General features: G+C 37.0%; 1 protein-coding gene across 14 annotated transcripts in view; it reads right to left on the reverse strand.

Annotated features, from left to right (window-relative positions):
- Nucleotides 1-532: 532 nt before the first annotated feature.
- The window catches only part of TBCK (TBC1 domain containing kinase), an 88,428-nt gene continuing 62,624 nt past the window's right edge, over nucleotides 533-26,336 (reverse strand). For 4 of the 14 annotated variants that reach the window (XM_015623935.2, XM_015623937.3, XM_015623934.3 and 1 more), the window contains 3 exons: nucleotides 15,280-15,455; nucleotides 12,150-12,309; nucleotides 533-1,187 (listed from right to left, as the gene is read on the reverse strand). In XM_015623935.2, coding sequence (XP_015479421.1) covers nucleotides 1,077-1,187; nucleotides 12,150-12,309; nucleotides 15,280-15,455 — 447 coding nt within the window. In that variant the 3' untranslated portion in view covers nucleotides 533-1,076. The other 10 variants (XM_033513729.1, XM_033513722.1, XM_033513726.1 and 7 more) reach the window with 10 other exon arrangements.

Below are 26,336 nucleotides of genomic sequence, written 5' to 3' on the forward strand. Positions count from 1 at the left end.
CTTTAAATGCTTTTTGCTTCTTACTGCAAAGTAATTCCCACATCTTTACTACACAGCTACCTTATGCCCTTTGTGGGAGCCTGCTTTCACTCATCTGCAGCACTTGCATTCAGCCTAGTTCAAAAACAGGTTGCTGTCCCACTCTGTCAGTTTTAAAGTTCATGTTCAAGGACTTAAAAAATCCCCAAGAAAATTGACACCACTAGCTGAAAGAGCAAAGGGCCAAAGGAAACTCTCAACTTCCAATTCATACAAGAGTGATAATTCTAGAATGTTTTCACATGAAAATTAAAATTGCAACGTTTCCTTCCAAGGCATGAGCTTCTAAATGGAAGCATGTTATTAAGAATAAATGATTTATACTCCTAAGACACAGCGCTATTGAAAGCCTACTTTTCTGGTAACTGCAATTGTTTCAGAAATTGTTACATTTGATATGATTGTAGAAATAGACTCTTAAATTCACCACAGAGTAGAAGAAATTTTCCATCTTGTGATAGATTTTGGATTGAATCAGCAGCTGCTCTTACAGTAACTTTCAATTTGGGACACATCTTTATTTACAAACCAAATGAAAAAAAACCACTTTCTCAGAAATAAAGCAGGTCAGAAAATACAGCAATTACTTTTCAAATATTAGGGAACACACTTTTTCACATGATATACATGGTACAGTTTCATTTTGCTACTTTCAATGTTCACAGTAAAGTACTTTTTCGAACAATCTAAGTGCACCTTAGAGCCATCACGTGCCAGTTAATTTTGTTCCACAGAAATATAAGATACCAAAAGCCAGATGAGTTCCTCTCTCTGTGTTCAGTCTTGCCCAAGCTCTTGTGCACTGCAATGCTGTAAGAGGTTTCTTGGAAAGCTTAAAGCTTCAGTTTTGATCAGTTCCAACTGAAGCTCTATACTAAAGAACAAACACCAAACTCCTGAGCTCCACAGCTGCAGGATAAGACACTGGTCATGAGGATAGCTTAGGAAGATGCCATAATGCCCTTTAGATTCAGAATGTCTGTGTTGTAGGTAGGACTTTCCTCTTCAGACAGATTGTCCTGAATGTTTACAGTCACTTAGATTTGTGGAGAAGGAACAGTGAGGAGACCAGTTGGCTTGATCTTGTTGATTCCTCCATCAAGGATGCAGACCCTTGGGTATTTGTTTTTCACCAGATGAGCTGCAAACTGAAACAGATCTATCATTAGCCCACTGCATATCATAGTTAAGTGACAATAACTTCTGTTAATATTGTGTAAGGCAAATTACAGAAAAATATCAGAACCTATGAAGTTCTTTTTTTGCACCAGTTAGTCCAACACAGGAGCTGTTAGAACAGCTGGGATGAATTCTGTGGTCCTGAAAGTGGCCCCCTAATAACAACGATCTTTATTTATCTCTGCTTAGGCAGGATTTTACCTCATTCTAAAATGACTGTTTAATCTCAGGGCAATCACTGGAGCCTCTCTCAAAGCATGAACTAACAAATATTTTTCTGTGCATTAATCTAACTCCCAGCCCTTTTCTGTAGGTTCCTAAGAGAACCCAATGCATCACAGAATACAAGCATCACAGTTTGAGGGTATAGTCATTTGCTTACCTGTCAGACCTGTCTGATGTGACGTGATCCCACAAATGTCAGATATGAATTTGGGGTCTACCATCTCTTCCCTGCTCCCACCAATCTGCGCACAGGCAGCTTAAATAGTACAAGCAGGTATCCCCCCACCACTGAAAGCCTCTTTCCTCAATTAATTCATGCCATAAACCAAACACAGCGATTGCCACTTTCCACAAAGTAACTCTGTAAAACATTATTGCACCGACAAAGATAATTTGTATAGCAAAATAATTATGAGTAAAAAAAATCAAAATTATGTACAGAATAGCAAAATCCAAACAATATTTTGTGCATTACATGTCAAACCTACCTTCTACATACTGACTACAATGCATTAAAAAGTAAGCACCAAATGGACTAATCAGTGAGAAACTAAGTTTTACTTAATTTCCAATAACAATAATTCCCAAGCTGTGAGAGATTGCTCTGCCATCCCAGTCTTTGAGACTGTTTCTTTAAACTTGGCAGTCAAATCAGTACTATTTGTAGGATCATTGAGTGCTTCCAATGGGCTATGTAAAACATTTGCAATTCCCTTTTTGACTCCTTAAAATAATTAGCAATGCTATTTGAGAACATGTGCAAGCATGGTGTCCAGGTTGCTAGCTTTGCACAAACAACTGAATCACTGATTCAAGAACAGCTGTGGGCACCTCAATCAAACTCAACACTTGGGATTTCTTTTTTCATTTACTTTCCTCCAAGTTACCTGTTACAGCATAACAGTACTGAGGCAGAACCGGATGTACTAGACCATTACCTGTAAGCATTTTGGCTGTTACATTTGTTTCAGGTGGTTGCCTAGGGAAGACTCGAAGTTCAATCATCTCTTCCCCTATCAGTTTGGGTTATTCAGTACAGGAGTCAAAGAAGGAAAAAAAAAAAAAAAAAAGAAAAAAAATCCTGGCAATCAAGCAATCAAATCAGCTGACAGTAAACTTTCATGAGCAAAGTAAATGCAAATGCTGTTTTGGAAAGGTTCTTGGCTGCACAGGTGGTGTAATATGCACAGACATATCACTAGGAGAGTCCAAATATCTCTTGCTATAATCACAGTCCATAAAGATGTGGTGTACAGTAGGGACAAAGATAGCACTCAGCTGTGCATACCATGAACTACAAAAATAGTTTATATTCTTACCAGATATCTCTACTTCACATATCTGTTACCTCACAGTGCTCTCCACCTGTGACTAATGGAAAGTGCTGTGTCTCAGACACCAACGCTACTCAGAGCCAACCATTTCAGAAATGAAAAATGGCAACAAACCTTCAGGCTGGCAGGAAGCACCATGTTATTTCCTGAGTACAATGTCCCATGTGTCAACAGAGATGTTCCACACTCTGACTACTGATAATTTAAAAATGCTAATAATAAACTATAAACCCTGATCCTCGTGTTATGAATGCCCCCTTGTATAACTACCATTCAATGTAATCTTAAAAGAAAATACACAAACAAATGCCTTGTACTTGGGGTTTGACCATTAAGGCCTGTGTACCACTGTATTTTAGAACTAATTAACTAAGGTATGTCTAGAAATACATTTTCTTGACTGCATATGACAAGGTTACCTTAAAACCTTATAGTGAGGAATTTGCTGCTTCTTGCAGGGCTTTGGGGAAGCAAGCACTGCAAAATCTGGGACTGACAGCAATGATGGCAGAAAGTACAAGATGATATAGGGTAAGACAAACTTTTTTTTTCTTTTGGTCACAGAACTGTTTTCTGTTGTCTGCCTAGTTTCAGTGAGAAATGCTGCAAATACAGTTCAAAATACTGCAGCTGAACAACCAGCCAGGGAAAAACTACTGAATAGGAAATGTACAACTATCAGTATCTCACTACTGTGGGAACCAGCTGTGAGACAGGGGCCTAGAGGCACATTGACATAAGCTGAGAGTTGCCACCCAATTCCCAATATCAGCCTCCAAGAGTTTTGCACATACATCTGCCCAGGCACTGCATAGAAGCCTCCAGGTTTAGGTCACATGGCAATAGGACTTGAGCTGATTAAAGACATTCCTAGTTTTACCTTCTGCCCTCCCCTCTTTTTTCACTGAAAGTAGAAATAGTAACTTTTGGTAAAGCACAGACTTAGAAACATTCTCTCACTGGCATAGCAATCTTCCTTATTAAAGGTTTGACCTTTTATAGTTCTGTTCCTCTGTACATGTCAGTGCCACCCTCTCCCAGACAGAGGAGCCCGTCTGTCGCAGAAAAGAACAGGAACTTGTTCACCATGTTTCTGAAATGTTCCAACACCACCCAGTACCTTGCCTTGCCAAAATCCACTTTACAAAGCCACTGTTTTCAAAATACAGGGGGAGTGTTATTTCTGGTGTATGCACTGATGGAGAGGCATGAGAAGAAGGACTATTTGAAAGAGCTACATAGATTTTTTCCCCCCCAATTTGACCCTCGGTATGCCAAATACCAGTAGCCTGAATCCAAGAAATAAAGATTAAAAAAAAATTAGAGTCCTAAAAAGCTGGAAAAAACCAAAAATCAGTGATTTCCCCCCCCCCAAAAAAGCAAAATCTCATGCATCAAAAAAAATCCCAAGGGGCTCTTCTGAATGAATGCCCCAGACTTTCTGCAGCAGAAACCGCCATCCTGAATGCATACAGGGGCTCTACTTCCTTTATATATGCAATCATAAAGTGTCAGCTAGAAGTTTACTAACTGGCACCTGAATATGTAATTTGTAGTTTACTAAATAATCCAATTTACAAAGCTGCTGTTAAGACTGAAAATAACATGGTACAGAGATACCATGTTAAGTCTATGGGCTACATCATCCTTAGCAACCTTTAAAGCACCTACATTATAAAGAGAGATGTATTGAAACATATAAAGGTAGTGTACAATGAAATTCCATTATACAGAAATATATTTCTGTAAATAGAAATAAACTCTCCTTTACTATATGATTAAACTTTCTCAAATTTATCAAATGCTTGTGTTGACATAACTTCTGAAATAACTCTTTCCCCATACCACCAATGGATCCCATCCCTCTGTAATGCTTCTATTTTCATTTAGACAAGAAGACTAGTTGGGGGAAATGGGAGTTGTACCTATCTGAGGAAAGGCTTCAAGGCATACTACAAGACTTTAAGCTTTTTACTTTCTGCTTCAGGTGGCCTTTCCTCAAAATGAGATTCCCAAGTTCAGTTACTGTGTTTTCCCTGGTTGCATTTTATGTTTAAACCAAACTTCCAAATTGAAACTCTTGCTGCTTTCACAGCAAATATTACATATGAAAGGATAAATAAGTGAGAAACTTGTTTAATGACTACTATATGATGACTTTGCGGAAGACTTTGGAAACACAGCTCCTCTATTAACTAATGCATCCATCAATTCCACAGAAAACATCCTTCTTGGTGAGCAAAACTGAGCCAGAAAGTTGCAATTTGCATTTGAAAGTAGTCAGCTAAGACTCTTCATGCAGATACAAAAAGTCAGGCTTTCAAAGACAGACAAGATTACAGCAAAATCATACCAAAATTTGGGCAAATATTAAATATTTTACCCTGCCTTGGTGATGCTCTCAATAAAAACAGCATAACAGGACTGCTCCTTTAAGCACCATCAAGAACCTTAATGATCTGCACATTGGAGAATTTATCAAAATGTTTCTACTACCCTGTTCCAAGCTGCAAAACAACAGCTTTCAAGTGCTGCATGTCTTATGCCAGGCACGTCAGGTTTTCAGGCTGTCTGCAGCACAGAGTGTAAGACACAACAGCTTGAGCAGCCCCAGTCTCAGCAGCCTTTGGGCCAGCCAGGAGGGCTGCTATGTACACATTATTCACTTTCTCAGACATTTTTGTGACAGGCTGTAATTAAAGGGCACGCTGGGAGGGAAGGAGGAGTAACATACTGCACCAGAATACCAAAAAAGATTGCTGTGACAAGCGTTGCCATGGTATAAATATTAACAGCACGCTCTGAAAGAGTCAGAAGGAAAATAGATGTTGGAGGCAAGATATCAACCAAATTTTGTAGTATTCATTCATTTTCACAAGATTATTTCTAGATTTCATTTATAAACTCATGCTACACAAACCTCTCAGGAACTACAGTCTATTTTGCTGTGTGATTCCAGACCAAGAGCTCACCTACACCTCTCTGAAACTTCAGCAGTCAAAGTGATCAGTCTGCAACTTTTTATACAACACTCTCCATGTTGCACAACACAAGTACAGTGTCCAGCACACAAGATTATTTTTAGACAGCTACTTCTTGTATAAAAGGGTTCCAGATAAATGAAACAACACTTTAACACCATGGAAAAGATAGGAATCTAAAACCTTTCTTATCAACAAAACAGTACCTAGCTGTGGATTGTAGTATTACCATAAACTGAATGGAAGTTAAAAAAAACCCCAACAAAACACACAAAGGACAACTTGGTGCAAACACATACTAGGGGGTGGGAGGGGTGGAACACAGAACCAACTGTTTTAACAAGATCAACAGAAAATTCTCTATATGTAGACCTGTCCAAAAGGGAACACTTTTCATTCCATCAGTACAAAAACACAGCAGTAGCTTAAGGGACTTACATGTAAAGATTTGAAAATAAGCCTAAACAAACAGATATTTAATAGCTGGTTTTAGAATAAGTTTTACAGAGAATGAAAGAGTAAACACTCAAATTTCTTCAAGTGATTGATTTTAAACACCTGTATTTTAAATTTTCCACCTAGAAATAACACAGAGTAAAAAAAAATCCACCTGAAAGTAAGTTGAAAATTAAAGTCAGTCACAGATATTTAGCTGTTGTAACACAGTTAATTTATACTGAGCAAAATAAATGCAGTGCATACATTATAGACAAATGGAATGTAAAATACAGAAAATACAGAAAGAAAACTATTCAATTTTTCACTCGACAAAAAATAAAAAAGCTGTTAGGGAACAGAAATATGTAATTTTGAAAAGAGGCATAACAGCTGGCCTGGGTATAAAAAAAAGGAAGAGTCTTTGTGAAAGATTCTACCTCCTCCCCCAAGTCTATGGGTTGCCCTAAATCTTGAAAATTGGTCAAAGAAGTATTTGATAATGAAAAACATTTCTTTGGGATTTGTAGTAGATTTAGGTAGTGCTTTTTCCTAGCACTACCTAAACTGCAAGTTTTGTTCAGTTTCTACTCAAACCCTCCTGCAGCAGTCAGTCAGTCCATCCTATTCAAAGGCTGGTTCAGACACAGCTAAGAGAAAATCAAAACAACATTGCACCAGACAAGCAGCATGGATATTGTAATTGCCAAATTCATCAGCTCCATTCTGCCTGGTATATCCTTACACAAGGTCCTGAACCTGTAACAAATATTTATAGTTCATTACCATCTCTATTCCAGTTATCACTATTTCAGATTCTCTGAACTGGAATATCAGGAAACACAAAACTCTGTCTCAGAACTGAGAAACAGCCCCAGAAAGTGAAAATTCTGTTGTAATGCAGTAGCTCTAAGCAACATGGTTACAACTTAATCAATCCATGCAAGCTCCATCAAGGACAAGAGAACTCTTTCAGAGGTGTAGTCCACAAACACTAAAACCACAACCAAGACAGATGTCTGGAGAAACCCTGGAACCTGACAGCACCATTCTGAGATATAGGTTCCCCATTCTCCCACCTTTCCTGTCCTCAGAGATTTCCCAGATGATTGAAAAGAGCTGACATGCTGCTTCCCAGCATCTCTCAGATGTATTTCCATAGGTAAAGCCAAGGACTCCACGATTCCTCATTCCAGAAGCATCCAAACCTCTGCGTAGTAAGGCACACAGAGAGGTCAAACAACTACATCAAATAACAACTGAAATATGCAATGACTGCTACCATCAGTCTCAGTAAAACATAAAAAAAGAGAACTATTTTGGAGTTCTAGAATTAGCCTGTTTTCCTTGGCACTTGCTTCAGAGGATAAGGAACACTCAGATTCTGTCCCTAAGATCTGGCATTTTCTCCCTTCCTCTTTCACACCTGGCTGGAACAGTGAGAGATTTAGGTCATCCCTGCTATACCTGGAGCATTCAGTGCACACCAACCAAAGCCAGGGTCAGGGGCAGAGTTACAACAGCACAACACAACTCCTGGCTGGCAGCCCAAGTGTCTCTCTTGGGCTGTGTGAAGAGCTGGCAGCAGCAGCAGAGCTGCTTTCTCTCTGTGAAGGAAAGCATGCATACATTACACATGTTACAATAATAAAATGGGCTAAATTTATGGAATGAAATAATGGAGACTTAGCCATGTACTGGGGAGAGTTACAACCAGAAGGATTGTTGCTGATTAACTAAAATGTTTCAAACTTTTTAAAATACAAGCTTAATCTCTTCCTCTGTAAAGGCAACAAGGAGGCTCCGAGTCTGAATGCAGATGGAAGAATAGGGCCTTAACAAAACAAACATGAAGGAGCCATTCAGGGAATCATAAGGGGCCCCTCCAACCCTGCAAAGAGAAGAGTTTTCCAATTCCAATTGTTCAGTCACTTTTCTCCAGAAACTATTTACAGGGAAACAGTCTAAAAGATGTAGAGTGGAAACATGTCCGGAAGTTTATTGCCTAATTTCTGTTTACTTGCACTCAAGAAATTTCATTAGGCCCTTCCAAATAAATATATTTGTCTTTAGAAGCACTGATCCTTTAGTATTCTGTGCAATACCTAATCTTCAGATCACCCTTGGAAGCTTCACAGGTATCAATTTGTGGTTTTAAGACAAGTTTATAAACAAAGAAATCATGCAAGGACTTGCTTCTTTGGTAAGGGCTTTTAAAAAGGCCCGGGGAAGATGACAATAAAAGCACACAAATTCAGTAGTAACCAGACACCTAAACCTATGTGTCTCAGTCTTCAAATAAGAAGAAATGCATTTTTGACAGTGTCCTGGGAGAGAGAAAATGCTGTGTGCTCTTTTCATATAGAAATAAAAAAATTTTTTTTCCAAGCTAAGAATATGTTATACAAAAAGAATTCTGAATTTGACCCCATCCCTCTTGCCTAGAAAAGGGTCAGAAAAATCTCATGGAAAATCAGAACTTCTTGTCTTAGTTTTGGAGAAAATGAATGTATTTTATCTATTAGCTATTGCAATGCAGTAAGAATGACTACTTTGCTTCAGTAACTTATAGAAGTTGTCTAGACAATATATTTATAGCAGCATAACTTATCTAGACAAAAAGTAATCGATGTAGCAATTAGAATTTACAATTTAGAATTTATTTCCCAGCTATAAACGCAGATGTTTTTTAAGCTTTGACTTACAGCTTATCTGTCTTCTTCCAAGCAAAACATAAATAAGTTGCTAATTATTAGACTGATTAAAGTGTCCTGTATATTTTATTCTGTTACACCATTTAGCTGACAATAAAGCACATCTATTAAATCATTGGGGGAAACACATTTACTAATCAACCATGTGACAGAAGCAAAAGTGTGACACTGTCAAAATTAAATTGCTAGAGAATGATTTAGTGTCAGGTAAGGTATTTCTCCTGTTTTAAATTCAGCCATTGCAGTAGTATAGACAAAAGTTTGAAATGGAAACAGATAATGGCTTAGCACCTCAAAGCTGACTGAAGGAGGGAAGATGAAGTAATGTCACCTTTCCATAAAAAGACACAAAATAATCCCTGTCCTACATATGCATAACTATAATCCACCTTTCACTTGCTGTTATCTCTGACTTTGAAAGTGACAAAAATCAGGAGACATGTTATTTATCCTAGACTAAAAAAGAAGCTACTGATAACCTACTAATAAGTTGAACACTTACTGCCCTTTTAACTATTATATTCCCAACTGTAATGATCCTCGTCCATAATGGAATTTACAAGGTACTTAACTATCTGTGGAAGTTGGAAAGGAGAATTCAACTCAACGTACCTGAAAGTTAAACATCAAAATAGAATCTGATTGATGAACTCCAAAATAATGCTCTTTATGTGGAGGTCTCCTGCTGTTTTCAGAGACAAACAAATATCTGCTCTGTTAACGAGTCTCCAGAAAAACCTAGAAGAAAGGCTGGCACCAAGCGAAAAGCAGCCTAAAGGAAGGAATATTCTCCAGAAAAGTGTGAACCAAACACCACCACACAATACCTCTTTTTCAATATCTTAATGCTGCTAATGGTGCAGCCAGTAAGACTTCTGTACATCAGCCAATATATTAATTTAACTTTCAGGGTTAATACCATCAATGGTTTACCATGCAGGATTACCCTGTTTTAATTCCGTACTAAGGAAGTGTTTGACTACAGCCAGACCTGTCAGATCCAGAGGCACTATGAGGCACTGCTGACTTCCTTATCCTCTTGCTGGAACAGTGCTATGGTGAAGTTTTCCGTTTTCTCACATCTCATACTCTAGACAGCACTCAAGACATTTTCTTTCCAATTTAAATTTTTCATCATGTGGCACTGAATCAAATGCAACAAACAGAAACAGAAATGAAGTGCAAAAAAACTTTTGCAACAGGTCTGTTCAGTATACGGCACTTTGCTTTTTAAGTTATTTTTAAGTGATCCCAAGTAAGCTGTTCATATGAAGCACAACTGGAAGATTCAACCTTCTAATTATAAACAGCCCCATAGACAATTAGTGTTTCTTCCACACTTACATCTGCCTCTCAGTCCTATATAAATTTAAACTAAACATATAGCAGCGCCAATCTTCAAATTTTTAGTACAGTAAATATCAGTGAACACTTCCGAAAAATTCTTTATGGCAGAAGGTACAATTTTTGGCTCATCCCATTTCATCTGGAAATACATACCTCTGTTTAGAAAATATACATTTAAAGTTGAGCATCTTATAATATGGACAAAAATTGGTTTTGCTTCCATGCACTCACTTTTAAGTTTTTTCCTATGATTGGATTACCTAGTAAAATTTAAAAGGTAGTAACTATTGCTCTTGTCAAGCCTTGATCTACACAGCTTGGGCGTGAAGAGTGGCAGACAGTTCTGTAAGGCTGTGCAGAGTAAAACTGAGACTGGCCTTAAAAAAATATACACAAAAGGTTTTATATACACAGTCACATTGAAGCTGGTTTTATATGTACTTTAAGGGTGTGATAGATGTGGTGAGTCCCAACCAGTTTTTAGGCTTTAGTATTGAATTAATTTGTGGTCAAACTGGTCAATCCAGTATTTTTTTGCTACTTAAAGCTCAAAACTCTTTAGTTAGGATTTCAAGAACTCTAAAAGCAAATCAAAAGGCAAAGCAGCATTTCTTCTTATGGAAAGCTATAATATTGACAATCCCGGGTCAACGTTGTCTTGGCTGCAGAAAATCTGGGTTTAGAGGATAAGACAGCACCTCCCACATGACTGAAGTACTTACACTTACTAAGCACACAGCAAGATTTCTTCAGCTGCACAGCAAAGGAAACATTTCATGTTTGTTTCAAAAATTTTGAAACATTAAAAAAAAAATGAACTCACCTGGATTCACACAAAAACCTAGATACCCATTACTGAAACTATGTGAGAGGTGGTTTACAGTCTTTTCCATGCCATCTCTGTTACGATTTAAGAAACCTGATACATATCACAAGTTCATTTTCTAAACGATGAAACGCACGTTAATAAAGGTGATTTCTCCATCTACTTACAACTCCCTACAGGTATTAAATGGACATCATGTGTTGGGCTGATGCTTCTGCTGTTCCTGACATGACAACTTTTAATGAGCCACAGCCCTCCTTGTCATATCAGGGTTACAGTTCATGTTCTTTGTGTAAAGGCTTAAGAAATGGGTGAACTAAAGGTAAACCATAATTAAGAGTCTCTGAAAAAAAAGGGATAACTTTCCTTCATCTGAGAGAAGTATAGTGAAAGAAATATTTATGCACTTTCATGTGTTAGTCTAGCAGTTCTCAACACCATCAAACATTTAATTCTAGAAAGGAGCAGACAAGTTTGAATATTCTTCCTGTCTAGCTAGTGGCACCAACAATAAATATATCATATAAAAGTTACTAGTGAGGATCATTCTCGCCTTGACTAAGCACAACTGCAGGAACAAGTGATTCTAAAAAACTGGGCTTTACATTGTTTCTTACTAGTAGGAATATGAATTATATCATATTTCCATTGCACTTCAAAATGTTTCTGTCCCCATTCAACTCGCCTTGTGTGTCCTTCTAAACTCCACAAAAAGTAATTGCTAGCCAATTTTGAAAGCTCTTACTGATGCACATTAGAAGTGTCAATGTCACTTTTCTGACATGACAACAATAAAGATTTTAAAGCTGAAGAAGATAATATTAAGCAACTGCATTTCAAAACATGAGCCTTCTCAGATGTGGACCACCTGAAGGGAAATGCCCTTGTCTAGAAGCAGAAATGAGCAACAACAAAAACATCACCCCAAATCCTGTCATCATACACAAAATTCTAACCTAAATTTAGAGTTTATTCTGAATTCTAATCTAGCATTTATTTTATTACTGCCATATGCAGGCTATTGATGTATCTCTGAGGATTAAAATACACATTACAGCAATATACTTACAGCAGCTGTGTTCTTCACTGCATTTCCTACAATCACTACAACTCTTCCTTTAAAGCTCTGCAGAGTGGCAGTTGCTGGGCACTGGATGAGATCCCCTTCTGTGGTAAATGCTGATGCAAAAGGGACATTGATGCTGCCAGAAATGTGGCCACGGTTAAAGCTTCGGAGGATCAGTTAAGGAGGTCTGAAAGGCAGAGAAACCTGTGGTGCATGAATAACTGCAGGATGAACCTACTCTTCATCCTGGCTGCCATGATACAACACCATTGGTCTTTTGTGGTACAGTATTTTGACAAACCTCTTTAATGTTTACTCATTTGGAGAAAAACCCTCTGACACTACATATGAAAGCAAGCACAGAATGAAGAGCTGTTTGGTTCAAAGAAGGACACAGCACAGCACTACAGAAAATGATATTCAAAATTAAATACTTATTGCTAAAGAGCCAATATCCCCGTTATACCTAATTTTATGGATTTCACTTCAACTCTAGTCTGCTAAGAGGAGCCAAATACCAATAAGCAGCTGGAGCACCTCTTCTAGAGGCATTTTATACAAAAAGAATGAAGTATTTAAAATGAGAACCAAAACTAAACAGGGATTATCAGGAAATGTCCTCAAACTTCCTGTCAACTCCCACAAGTCCTCTAGTATTTTGATCCAAATTGAAATTCTAATGTATATGACCTCAGATTCCCAGACAATGAGCACCATGTATATTATCTGCAATCCAACTAAAAGCAAGTGTGTAATGGGTACTGAGAAAAGCAAACAACTCTGAGACATCATAGTTAGCTGTCCTTTAGTTTCAGAGGATGATCATTCAATGAGATTTTATAAACAAGTATTGAATGTGAAGGTCTCTTAAATAAAAATTAAGTTGGACTACTACTACCTAGCTTTTTATAAATTTGAAAATGCACTATGACCTTGACAAAACTCTGAATTACTTTTATGGACTGTACACAAATGCCTGGAATATTCCCCTTCCCCAGCAATAAGCAAAAACAGCTTTGAAGTGGTGGGAAACAGCAAAGTTCTACAAAATTATACACAATGCCAAATATTGACATTAGTCAATCTATTACTGTACTTGCAGAAAGCTAGTTAAATTTATAATTAAATCCCAGAATTTAATAGGAATTAAATAAAGGAGCTGCCTTAAATGGGGGTAAGATTTAACTGATTTAGAGTAATAGTAGCATTCGTTTTTCATTATTTATGTAACAGTTTTAGTTTTAAGATCATCATTGTTATTGTGTGGGAAAAGCATGGCTATGTAAAAACATCTGAAAGAACAAAAGATGATCATGCACCATTCATTAATGTTGTCAGTTTATTTCTATTTTGAATGGGAAAATTATATCCCTCCATTACTCCTCTGTGCCAATCCCATTTCCCCAACCCCATTTATAACCACATAACTCCCACTGCTATTGATCATATTCTGAAATGATCATGATTTAGACAGAAAATAACTTTGGACAAATTTAGTTACTTAAATTACTGAGTACACTTAGAGAAACATGACCTAATATTTAATAAAAAGTTCTAATTGCTAGGACAATTAACAAAAAGGCCAGGATTTTGTGCTACAGACTGAGAGACCATAAATATTCAGCTATAACTTTCAAAACATGAATGGAAGACTGCCAATATATCTGTTAACATGCTTAATGAAATAAGCCTTAGAAGAATTGCTGGCCAACTGAAACAGTGCTTTGTGTCTAGCAGCTTTTCATTGGAAAGCCTTCTGTTACCAAGCTGTCTCCTGGGAAAGAGGGCTGGTAGCTCTTGCCCTTGCAACATGAGATTCCTTATAAAACGATCCCTCAGCTTTCATGTGGGTCATATTATGAAATAGGAATCATGTTTGATATGTGTTGGAAGATCTCTCATGCTTGTCTCAAAGTAACAAGAAAACGAAGTGAGAGCAAAGTTTAGCATGACAGACATACATGGTGAAAAAGACCAAAACTAAAATACACAAAATGATCATATTTTTGAAACACCTCACAGTGGTCTGTCACATTTTAAAACACACACCACAGAAACATACTGTCTGATCCTATCCTAGTTTGTTGAAATTTTGTGACAAACACAAAGCCTGTTTCCTTATTGCGAGAATGAACAGGCCACTGAATGCAGTATTCTTAAGGTTTCCCATGTATATTCACAACTGCTGACAATTTGATAACTTTCTACACATCAGATATTTTCTTCTGCAAATGATATACCAACCAGTACACTCCAGGGCAATTTTACTACCTACCCAGCTGCCTTTTTAATGGCACTTCCTGTTAATGGCACTGTTAATACCAGATGGTGTTAGGATATCACTCCAGCTATTATTTAAAGGGCAGCACGTTTTAGTCTACTACAAACTTCAAACATACCAAAACATCTTTAAGAAGGACTACCCCTTCCAAAATGCAAATAATCCCAGTCCTTCAACTACCCTGTTTCAGGAAAAAAACAAACACAAAGATTAAAAAAAAATATGTCTTATGAAAAGAACTGTAACTTGAAATGCAACATATGTGTAAGGTGAAGACAGGGTAGTGCCCCTGGTAAAAATACAGCTCCAAAACACCTTTATTATGTATGTATATAATATTATGTATTTTCTGATTATCAGCTACTAGAGGACTTAAGTTAGGATGGCTACATGTTTGCATTACCTGACATAGCTAGAAGGCACTCAATAGGAATCAGTTTTCCACTGAGGGACTGGCAAAGCACATGAGGGATCACATCTTCTCTGCCTCCCTTCCATTTAATTGGAAAGACTCTCACCTTCCCAAAATATTGGTCACATTAAATGGGGAAGACCTGCTGATGACACCTCTTATAAAGAAAAATGTAGCATTAAAGCACTTGTGCTACTGGTACAAAGTGATTTCACTAAACCCACAACTTAAAATGGAAGGGAAAAAAACATTTGTCCTCTGCTCTGCAAACTAGGCCTCTCCATGCTGAAACCCCCCTGGCCTTCAGCTCTTTCACTCCACCTCCACCAGATCCCTCTCTTTCCATTATGTACCATTCTAACACATCAGTCTACAGACAATGAGCAGGCAATTGACACAAGCAGGATTTAGCAAGACTGGCACTCATAACTGAAGGATACTCTTCGCTGTTACGGATGTCCACCACCAGCAGCTTTGGCTTGCTAGGCTTTGTTTTCTTTACAGGTGTTTTGGAATGACTAGGTCCTGTCAACTCACACAAGTCAATCAGGTCTTCTGCTGAAATTCTTGGGGACACCTCTGCCTTCAGGTCATCCAACTTGATGGAGTCCCTAGACTTTAAAAGAAAAAAAATAATGTGAGAAGTGAAATAATATGGGGTGGTTTTAAACCTATAATTATTTGACATCTTCAAGTATAACAACCTAGTTAGATAGAAACACATCTTTTTCTCCTAACTCTGAACTAGTCAGAGTTCCACTATCCACACAAAACTTCCAGAGCAGTGCCAAATGTCTGACAGCTACAGCTCTATCTTCTGTTAGAATTTGTTAAAATAGAAGAATAGTTTGAAAATTTGTGCAAATGATTTCAGTTTGTGATTTATTAATGAATTATTCACGGTGGCTGAGGGGCTCACAACATCTACAGAGCATTTCTTAACACCATAAATTAAGTAAATTGTCTAGAAAACACTGGGAAGAGAAACTGAAAAGACTTGTCTAGAGCAGAAAAAATGGCTAGCAACTGGCAGCTTGCCACAGAAACTGCAAGGATGTCTTTGAAACATACAGAGCTTTCTAAACACCAGTTATTTCTCCAGCCCAAAGACCAAGCACAAATCAGGACATCAGAAATAAAAGATATAATATTATATCTAGAATATAGTATTTTTTTTTAAAATCTGGAGAATTTGTCCTCAGTTTTGTGGGATAGGAGAATTAAATATGAAATTAAAAAAAATTGTTTTGGGGAATGTGACAGATTAAGACACAACACACAACACCACACCCCTGGTGGTACTCAAGCAACTGCATGATAACACCTAAAATTATTTTTTAGTAAGATAACATTCATTGTGAATTTTCTCAGAAATATTCACAAGTGCTAGAATTTCTATCCTGCATGTTCTTAAAGAATATCACAATAACAATTTTTCTGCTTCTAAAAAATATTCCACTTCTGTTATCTTGTTTAAGACTGCAGTAATCACACCAATACATAACTTGCTTATAGATCATGATTCAAGAGAACAGGAGTAGCAATCTGAAGAAAACTGAGGCATTACCAATCGTTATTAGTCTGACTGTTGTTATCCCTAGATTTTTTTTTGTTTGTTTTTAAACATACTAGTTCCTTATCTAATCTGAGGACTATGCCAAATTTAGGGAATATAACAGAGAGACAAAGACTTTTTGTTTTTATAAGTTATGTCCTAGAAAAGACTTCTTAAGACAGTCCAGCACTTTGAAATAACTCTCCTGTAAAGCAAGTTACCCAAAAGCCCTCAAAATTACAAACAAAATCAGTAATTATACTTCAGGGAATATTACCTTACTGAACTGCCTTTTCCATTGTATTTAATAATATTCAAAACAGACAAAATTACAAATTGCCAGTCTCAACACTCTCTTTCCAAGTTCAGAAAAATAGAGTCAAGATGCTTTATAATCAGAAAAATACACAATTTCTGGAAAATGTATGATTTGTTTCAACAGAATAGTCAATACTCAAGGGACATGTGTGTTCATAAAAAAACCAGCGTGACAGGGCACAGGCAACTTCCAGTTGCTGTCTAAAGCCACCTCCCACCTGAACAGCTGAATTTTCCCTGAAGGAGTCCAAGGAAATGAATTGCATTAAAAGGGAGGAGGAAGAAAAAAGTCAAACTCTTCTCTCAAACTTCAGATTTGCCAAAGGAATTCAGCATGTCTGGGGGATTCATAGCAGACACATTTGCAAGATCCAAGAAAGGCAGTAATGTAGAGAAAACCACTGATTACATAAATACACACTTGGCTGACACAGCTTAATTTGCCTGATGACAAACTGGCAGACATCACTACATTCTCCTCAGACAACAGCTTCTGCCTCAGGAGCATGTTTGAGGAGCAACACCAAGGAGGGAAGGGAAGAAAGTCTGCTGCAAGGAGTTCAATCCTTGAAGTAGGTTCACATGATTACAGGTAACAACAAACACTTGGATAATGAAGTCAGTGAAATTGGCTGAGATGACCTGAATTAAGTCTTCTGGAGAAACATTTACATTATGTTGGACTCCAATTAAAAAACCACTTCTTTTATTTATACAACTTTTGTCTATTCAGTTGTCCCATTCAGTTGATGGGATGAATGCCTCAGACAAGAATGAAACAAGAAGAAAGCATGTAGTCTACAGCAGAAAACACACCAACCAAAAAATCACCTAATCTGATATAAAACCATTTTATCTAAAAATATAAAGCCATACAAAGTGTTTTACGGGTACACACTATCTGTCCTGTTATTAGGCTTTAATAACCAAGATAAGCATTCTTTCCTTTTAACTGGGTTGAAATTAAGAAGAAACACATTCAGCCATGAATTTCACATTGCTTTGACCTACTATGTCCTATGTCTACTGCAGTAGATTCAGTGATACAACTTCTCTGTATAGGCTTTGAACAAACCTGAAGCTTCTTGGCATACTAGCTGGGAATAGAATTGATTCAGCAATTCTTTCTCTAACAGCTATTTTATCAGACTGATTTATTTCCTTCAAATTGCAAAGTGAAATCTATGCAAGCGTTTATAAGATAATTTTGCTAATTACTAAAAAAAATTACTACCTCTGCTGTATCTGGTAACAGCTACATTTCATCTCATGCATTTTCTCACTGGAATGTTCTAGTGAACTGCCAGTCTGCACAAACTAAACGTGGCCAACATCAAGCTGTCAATCCTTCTACCCCATCCTCAGACCTCGTCTTCATAAACCACCATTCTGATACAGATAATTTGAAACTTCAAGAAACTACTACAGAAACTGGACTTGAGACAGCTCTTCAGGCTGTCACATCAACTGAACACAAAAATCTTGCAGATTCTTCTGAACCTTTAATGCCTTTCCTACTCCTCTACGCAACAGTGTTACATAGGTGATAGCTGTTGTCTATCACCTCAGTGCCTACTCTCTTTACTTCAGCATGGACAAATAAAAGGAGATGTACAAGATACAGGCTATTTTAGACAGGAGTCTTCACATTTGTCAGGACTATTTGCTGTTTAGGCTTTACTACGTCATTGCAGGCATTGCTTTCCAGCTGTGAAGAACCAGAAGGAAAAGTAGGTGAAGGAAGGAAGAGGGTTCACCGTAAACCAAATCCTTTAAGTTAGGTTAGTTGCACTCAGAAAAAGTTTATGGCACCGATAGTCTGTTAGCAATTATTTACAAATATCCAACAAGTTGTGAACAGGGTGCACTAAGCAAATGAGATTTTGATTTTAGCTACATTAAATTCAGGCAGGCACATCTCAGGACAGCTACTTGCAATATCCTGTTGAATTTATCATCTATATTTTTTTTTTGTTTGCTTTAAACAATGAAGGGAACATAATGATTATCTCACAATCTAAAATTCCCATGCCAGTAATACTCTATAGGGAGTACAAACAAGACAAATAATAAAAAGAAAAAAAAAAGCCAAAAAAAAAAAGCCAGGATAACCACTGGGAAAAGCTTAAAAAAAAACCTTAAAAGCTTATCATATATATAAAATGTTTGTTTCTTCCTTTCAACTGTCCTCGTGCTGTGATCTATTTACTCTTTTCCAAGGCAGACATGGTACATACTTTCTAAAAAAACCCACACTTTCTTAAAAAAGCAGAAGCTCGGAGCACAGTGCCAGAAAGTAGTTAAAAGTCCAGTTACAAACTTGTGTTTTAGCGACTGTGTAAAAAACTATACTGCCATCAATACTGAAATTGAGAACTGCTCATAGACAGAGCATACTCATGTACTTTGCTGTCATTTACTTAGAAAACATAAAAATTATCAGAAAGACACATTTTCACACATCCATGTGTGAACAAGTCTACATGCACTAAGATACTGAGCTTACTACTTAAGTCACTTTTTCTGTTTTCCTGCAAAGATAAACTTATTTTAACATATTCTAACTACAAGCATGAATCTTGCTTCAGACTATTCAGCTATAAGCAACTATTTGTCAGGCAAGACTGCATAAATCAGCACGATGGCAATAGCAGAAAGAGTACCTAAGCTGAAGTCTGAAGTCTCCTTGTCATCCAGAAGTTTCTCTGACAACACCCTACATTCTTTACTTTCAAAGTACTTATTCTTCTCACCCCATTAATTTTCAAATAGGCCTGGGAATTGCTAATCCATATGCATTTACTGCTCTTAATAAGAGGAAATAGCATTAAGAATGAAATTATTTTTTTGTTAAATATTAGGAATTAAAGCTGCTTGACCATTCTCGATTTGGAAGTCAAGTTTCAGAAAGATTAAGGCATTCCAGAACATGAAGCTGGTACAATCACAGCTCCTATCTCTTCTCCCATTAGCCTGTAATCTCTTACAGGCATTTCATCATGGCTATTAAATGAAGATATACACTTTTTTTTTGAGAAAGGATCAAGGATCCTTGGTTTTTTTTTGAGAAAGCCAAGGAACTTTAGTTCTGCTGAACTGCAATTTAACAGTCCAATCTGATAAACAAAGAAGCTATACGGGAACTTCCTATCCATGGAAAGGACAGCTTTATCTGAATAGATGCAAGGTTTCTCCCTTTTGTCTTTGAAGCTGGCAAAACTTAGTGCAGCTTATTTAATATATTAGGAACTGCAGCCTGGAAGTCAGTATAATTAAAATCTGGGGTTCGAGTAAAATACTCTATTCAAACTAGCAAGATCCTTCATGAAGGAACATGTTTCATGAAAGATGTCATTCCATATTTTTCAATCATATTTCTCAAACCAGTGTATGCATATACATAGAAATAAGACTACAAAAACATTTTAAAAACACTTAGAAGATAATGGTTTAAGCTCTCCAGTCCCCCTCCCCACTGTTTTTATTACAATCACTAACAAAGGGTCATACAAAAAGGCTTCAGTGTTTTTTGATGCTCAATTCTGACTGTTTATAAAGGAGGAAAAGTCAATCTTCCAGATTTTAAGAACTCTCTTCTACAGTTTTTCAACACTTGAGTGCCAGTGCACCCTACACAACCTCTCTAGCAAACTGATTTATAAACTTAGATTCAGTCCTCTGTGGCCATCATATTCTGCTTATATTTCCTAGTCAAGACATTGGTGTCTACCTTCCCCATGCTCCCTCTCTCCCTCCACTTCCTATTGAAGTTTGCTCCATTTTCATTTTGCAAGCTGTTCTCTTCCACCCCCTGCACCATTCTGACTCCCTCACAAAGCTCCCTACCTTAGAAGTCACACCTTGGCAAGTGCAAACAGCAACTTCCAGCCAACTGGCAATCATAAACATCCTCCAAATGGCTGCACACAACTTCGTAGGCAGTCTACAAAAAAACTGAGCTCCTCTTGCCAAACCAGCTCATTATTAAGGAAACCTCTCAATGGAATAACATAACTGAGTGAATAAACTGAGTCAGCAGGACTGGAAGACACGATATTCCCCTGCATGCAACAGGGCAGACATGCGGCAAACTCAGTTATTGCCTTGATATGATAAAAAAAGTAAAAGCTGCTCACCACTGCATGGAACCACTTCAAAACACAAAGCTGAGACATAATCCAGTTGTGCCTGAAAATACTCACTTAATGTGCAATAAAACTATAAATAAAGTAAAGTAAAACCAGGAGCAAGAATGATCTTGCCAGCCTTGAATGTTTCCCATCAGTGCCTCTTTTTTACCTTCTTGACAGATGCTCTGTCCTTGACAAGAAATTGTATTCCTTTGATTTGAGAAAAATTATCACAGAATCTTTAGGAAACAGTCAAAGATTCCCCTGTCCTTTTAAAAAAAAAAAAACCAACAAAATATCAACCAGAACTTAATAACAAATAATAAATAATTTGCATCTCAATGCAAACTGCAACTGCTAGAGGAATTTCCTTCATAATGTGATCACGTATCTCACTTGGTCAGAGACCCTGGATTTAGACACTCTACCTTCTTTCATCTGTAGTTGCTATTTATTCATGTTTCTGTTTTGTGAACTGGCACTAACAATGGTGGCACAGCTCCAGGACATTTTCAGTCATCTACCTCTGTGAAGCCTGTCAAAATGTGCTGTTCAGGCTCTCTCAACTGGTGACTATTAAGATGAGTACTGAATTTGAGTAATTGACAAAAAATTTTGAGGATATGGTCAGTCAGACAGTTACCCCGTAAGCTATATGTGCTTTTCACATAAATATTTTATTTCTTCACCATTCTACCCATTTTTCAGACCTGGGCTGAAGCTTTGTTGAGATATACGAAAATCAAGAGAAACATTTATTCCTGTAAGTCTAAAATGTATTCATTCACATTTGCAGGATGGGCTCCATGACTAAACTTCGGTGCAGGCTCAACTTTACAACAAGTATGGATTCTTTCTTCTAGTTAATGCTGTCACATACATTTGATAATCAGATTTTCCACTCCTAATAATGTCAGAAGAGGAAAAAAATACATATATATAGAGCTGTAACACTTTTTTTACTAGTAGATTAACATGGTGTTGACACCATTACACAGGCCACCAGGCAATTTGTACAAGGCTATGACAGCATCAGGCAAGAGAGCTGCATCTAAAAAGTCTTTTCTATCCTCCAACTGCACTTCCTAATAAAGTTAGATCATGATGACACTACATCCTGACTCAAATGAGAAAGCATACAGCACCTAGCCTGGCCTGAGGTGCACTGAGAAAGGAATGAGAGGAATCCTAAATTCAAGACTAGCCCAAGGCAGGCTCCTACAGAGACCCATGTTGAGAAAACAAATATGGTAGGACAGAAGACTGAGGAATAGAGGGCAAGGCACCTTAGGCTGACATAATACACTCCCTCCCCCCATCATGAAAATTGTGTTAATAACACAGTTACACAGCACTGTGCTCTAAGACCTAACTTTCACAGCAGCCGTGTATGGCACACACAGGAGCTGCTACAAGTTGGAATTAGAGTGGCTGTGACTGGCAGGAGGCAACTATAGCTGTGTACCTGCACATGTTTGTGTGGGAGACAAACCATTAAGATCCTTCAGTCTACTTCTCCTCCAAAACTTGACTTCAAAAATGTCTCCCAAACTCCATTGCTTCTAATGCTACAAGCACACAAATAAAAAATATAACACCAAGTGGGTAATTCCTCACTGCAGTATCTAATTGTGCTTATCAGAAGCTGAATGAAGCATTAAGCTGTTTAGGTATGTGCTGGTCCTAAAGTGTATTTTAACACACTCAGTAGGTTATTCTGACTTCTCTTCTGAAGCAAACTTACATAAACACTGCATTGCTCTTTCATTTTCCTTTTTTAGATGCAGGCCACTGTTTCTTTGTTTTTCTATAAAATATGGATTGTTTAACAAAGTATGAAATAAAACTATCACTTGGGAAACTTTGATTTGGTTTCGGTTGCCAAAAAAAACCTTATTTCTACTATAGCACTCCCTCTCAAAGATAAACAGAGTTAGTCACAAAATACATTAAAACAAACACAATAACAACTGTGTCTTCAGTCAGCCAGCCAGATTGCAAACCAGGAGCACTAGAGCCTAAAAAAATATTCAAACACAGAGGTGTGTAATTATTTCCTAATATTCTCCTAAAACTTGATTTTAAAACAATTTCCAATTTGGGAAAAAAAATTAAAAAGAACATTCCTACAAGATGCAGAGAGAAAGAACTAGCTAGATTTTTTTCTTAATAATTAATTTTACTGGTACAATTACCCTTCCCCCTCTGCACATTTGTTAATCAGTCATGGAATCCCAATTGTGGGAGGTCTAAAAGGTCAAATAAAGCCAGCTTTCAACTTCAAAGTGGATATAATCACAAAGGCTTGTGAAGAAGGACTAGTGGACAATCAGTGAATCCAGAACCTGAGCCTAAGGCTGCAGCAGAGAGTGCTCTGGCTGCTCCAACTGCCCCATCAACATTCAAATTAGATGAACACATCCCAGGGAGACCTGAAAACAAAGTCTGTGCGAAACAAGCTTACAGCCCTTGAATATGATCTAGAGTCCTTAAATATGATCTATTACAGTCTCATATAAATAGCATTTAGATCATTACAAACATACTCCTTTAATTCTGTCTCAACTAAGCAGTACATTTGTTTCAATGAGTTTACATTCAATTTAAATAATTGCAATTTGTATTGCAACTTAAAAAAATACCCACAACATTCATTAGAAACTTTTAAATTTACATTTAATATCAATTATTTCTTGAGCCTTATATTTTGTATTTTATCAATTCTGGTAATTTAATGCCTCATCTTCTACCAGAAAAAGTCCTAAAACTATAGAAAATACATACAGATCTTCAAAGCCAGTCAGAGTAGACAAGGTGCTAAGTAAGGCTTCCTTTAAATAATTTCCTCTGCAGAACCAAAGCTCTGGAAGCAGAAGTTTCCCTACACTCCCCACTTCTACTGGTAGCTGGCTGCCTGGCTTATGAGTATCAAAAAAAACCTCTGAAAAGCTAACCAATAAACAGAGAATGTTCTGAAATTTGTAACAATTCCTAAAGTATTTGCCAGAATGTGATGGTCTTATGATATGCCTAATTAAACAGTGATTTGTTCACTCACTCACAAGAGAGTGATATAAAAAGTGCATTTTCACCAATTAATCTAAAAAAGATTAATCTAAAACAGAAGCTTCAAAGGCAATGTGAAATAAATTAGAAGCATTAACTGAGATCCTGATCAGTTACTGCTTCACACAATTTGAACTGAAGACAAATTTGAGTAAGAGCTTTCTGTTAAGTGTAAGAACAATGGAAGAGGAAAACAAAACCAAGATCCATACAAAAACAGAAGATTTTTGAACTGGGTCAAGGCAGTCAGAAGACCTTTCAGGCAGAATATAAGTAACAGCCATTGTGAACAGCATGAACACCACACAGACATTTCTTAGCTTGTACACTGAAACAGAAGGGTTGGTATACACTACTGACCATGCTTCTTTCTGAAGAAGAAATGGATTTACACACCAGTTTAATGGCTTAATATAAACCTAGCCAATGTATTTTACATGGACAAATACTTCCTACATGCACACAGGAACTCAGAAGCAACTCAGTGCTGTTGTATGACAAATAGGCCTGAATTCCCATCTGTAGGAAGTCTATCACACAAGCTATCCTTAATTATTTGCAAAGGAAAGATAACATTGCTTATGCTATTTCTGGTAAAAACATGTTTTTTTACATCTATGCTGTTTGATCAAACCATTAAGTCAAGTTACTGCTTAGGTATTTCTACTTCATCAAAACCAAAAAGCTGAACTGGACTGTTGGCATTTAAATCAGTGCAAAGATCAATGATTGTCTGGTACACTTTTTTCCAGTTGAATGCTTTCATTCCTCAACATCTCTCAGGAACTCCCACTCTTGAAAAGAGAACTCAAGAGCAGAAGAACAAGACAAAGCTGTAATTGTATAAGTCTCTGGATTTCTTTCAGCTCCTCTGCCACATGTTAACAGATATTGAGCTGCAATATTTTCTCCCTTTTATTTAGAATTATGGAAGTAGCTGGAGAGAGTGAATTTCTACCATATCTACAGTAATGGAGACACAGATACAGCAGACAATTGTTATATTACAGTGTTATTTGTCTCTATGACTCCTGAACATTCAGGAAAAATACTTTCAGGAGTTTCCAGGGTATGAAAGTGAGTTTCAGGAAGAGAAGGAAGAAAAAAATCAACCATGTACTGGTAAAGAAAAGTTACAGACATAAAACTGAGTAGATTCCAGTGTAAATTCATTCAGTAGTGAATTTAAAGGGCTTTTTCCATTGTTATTTTTGACATTTTATCTTTCTCAAAATAAACAATGCAAACCCACTTAAGATGTACATTCATTCTCTCAGAAACTATTTCCTCCTTGAGATTTTATCTCAGTAGAGATATGCTTACTGGCTGGATGAGTAAAAGATTAAGCAACACACAAGTCCAGGAATTAAAAAGAGAGCAACAAAGCCTATTTACAAAGTTGCAAATAGATGTCACTAAAATAAAAACTATTTTAGCAATGCTAGTGATAAAAGGAGTCAAAGCAGTTTTGTTTTACTGACTGCTGATTTAGGGAGAAAAATGCACACCCAAAGGGGAAATACTTCTCCTGTTATTATTAACCAAAGCACATGTTGATACACACAAATATTTGAGTAGCCAATAAAAAACACTTAAGAAACAAACTGAAGCAATGTAGAAAGAAAATACAAATATAGAGGTAAGAGACAGCTGGTGTTTACAATTAAAAATGCTAAACATTAAATGTTTCAAGAAGACATAAATTACCTTCAGAAGCAAACACACAACTTTCTTCATAAAGAATTGTTCTGCACCCTACCCACTTTCAAACACAGAGGTAAAAAACCCCAAAATTGGGGGTGGGGAACCCCAAAATTTGAGGACCCACAAATATAAAATTTGAGATAGAAATGTAGTGGTAAGTATTTGTCCAAAGAATGACTAACTAAATAGGTAAGGAAACAGCAAAGTTATTTTTTTAAGAGCTAAACTGCAGAGCAAGGACACAATGGTGTTTTAGAAAATCCATTAAAGGGTACTGTGTGTACTAAAGATTGAACTCAGATTTCACCCCTTTCAAGTAGATAAAAAGTTTCCCCATGGCAGCAAACACCAGGAGAGGACATGTTTGAAGAAAGAGATGGATAATTCTAGGATTAAGGTTAAAAAAAATCCCAAACAAAAACAAGCCACATCACACCTTTGTGTGTAAATAGTGTATTACATTAATAATTGAAATTAATTTTTTTATCAATATTGCTCTAATCCCTTAGAAGTGTCATTTTATGAAGACAAACGTCCAAAAGGACAGGATTGGTCACAAGTGAGAAGTAGCTCATTATGGACTCATGTTACATGGGACTTTCCAAGTCTGAATTATGGCTCCTGACTGAATCATAACATACTTGTATCTATCTGTCTCAAAATCTGACACAAAAAACACAGCACATGAGAGCAAACAACACATTTGCAGATTATAATTTAAGAT

The sequence above is a fragment of the Parus major genome, chromosome 4 (assembly GCF_001522545.3).
Source record: "Parus major isolate Abel chromosome 4, Parus_major1.1, whole genome shotgun sequence".
In the NCBI taxonomy this organism is placed as follows: domain Eukaryota; kingdom Metazoa; phylum Chordata; class Aves; order Passeriformes; family Paridae; genus Parus; species Parus major.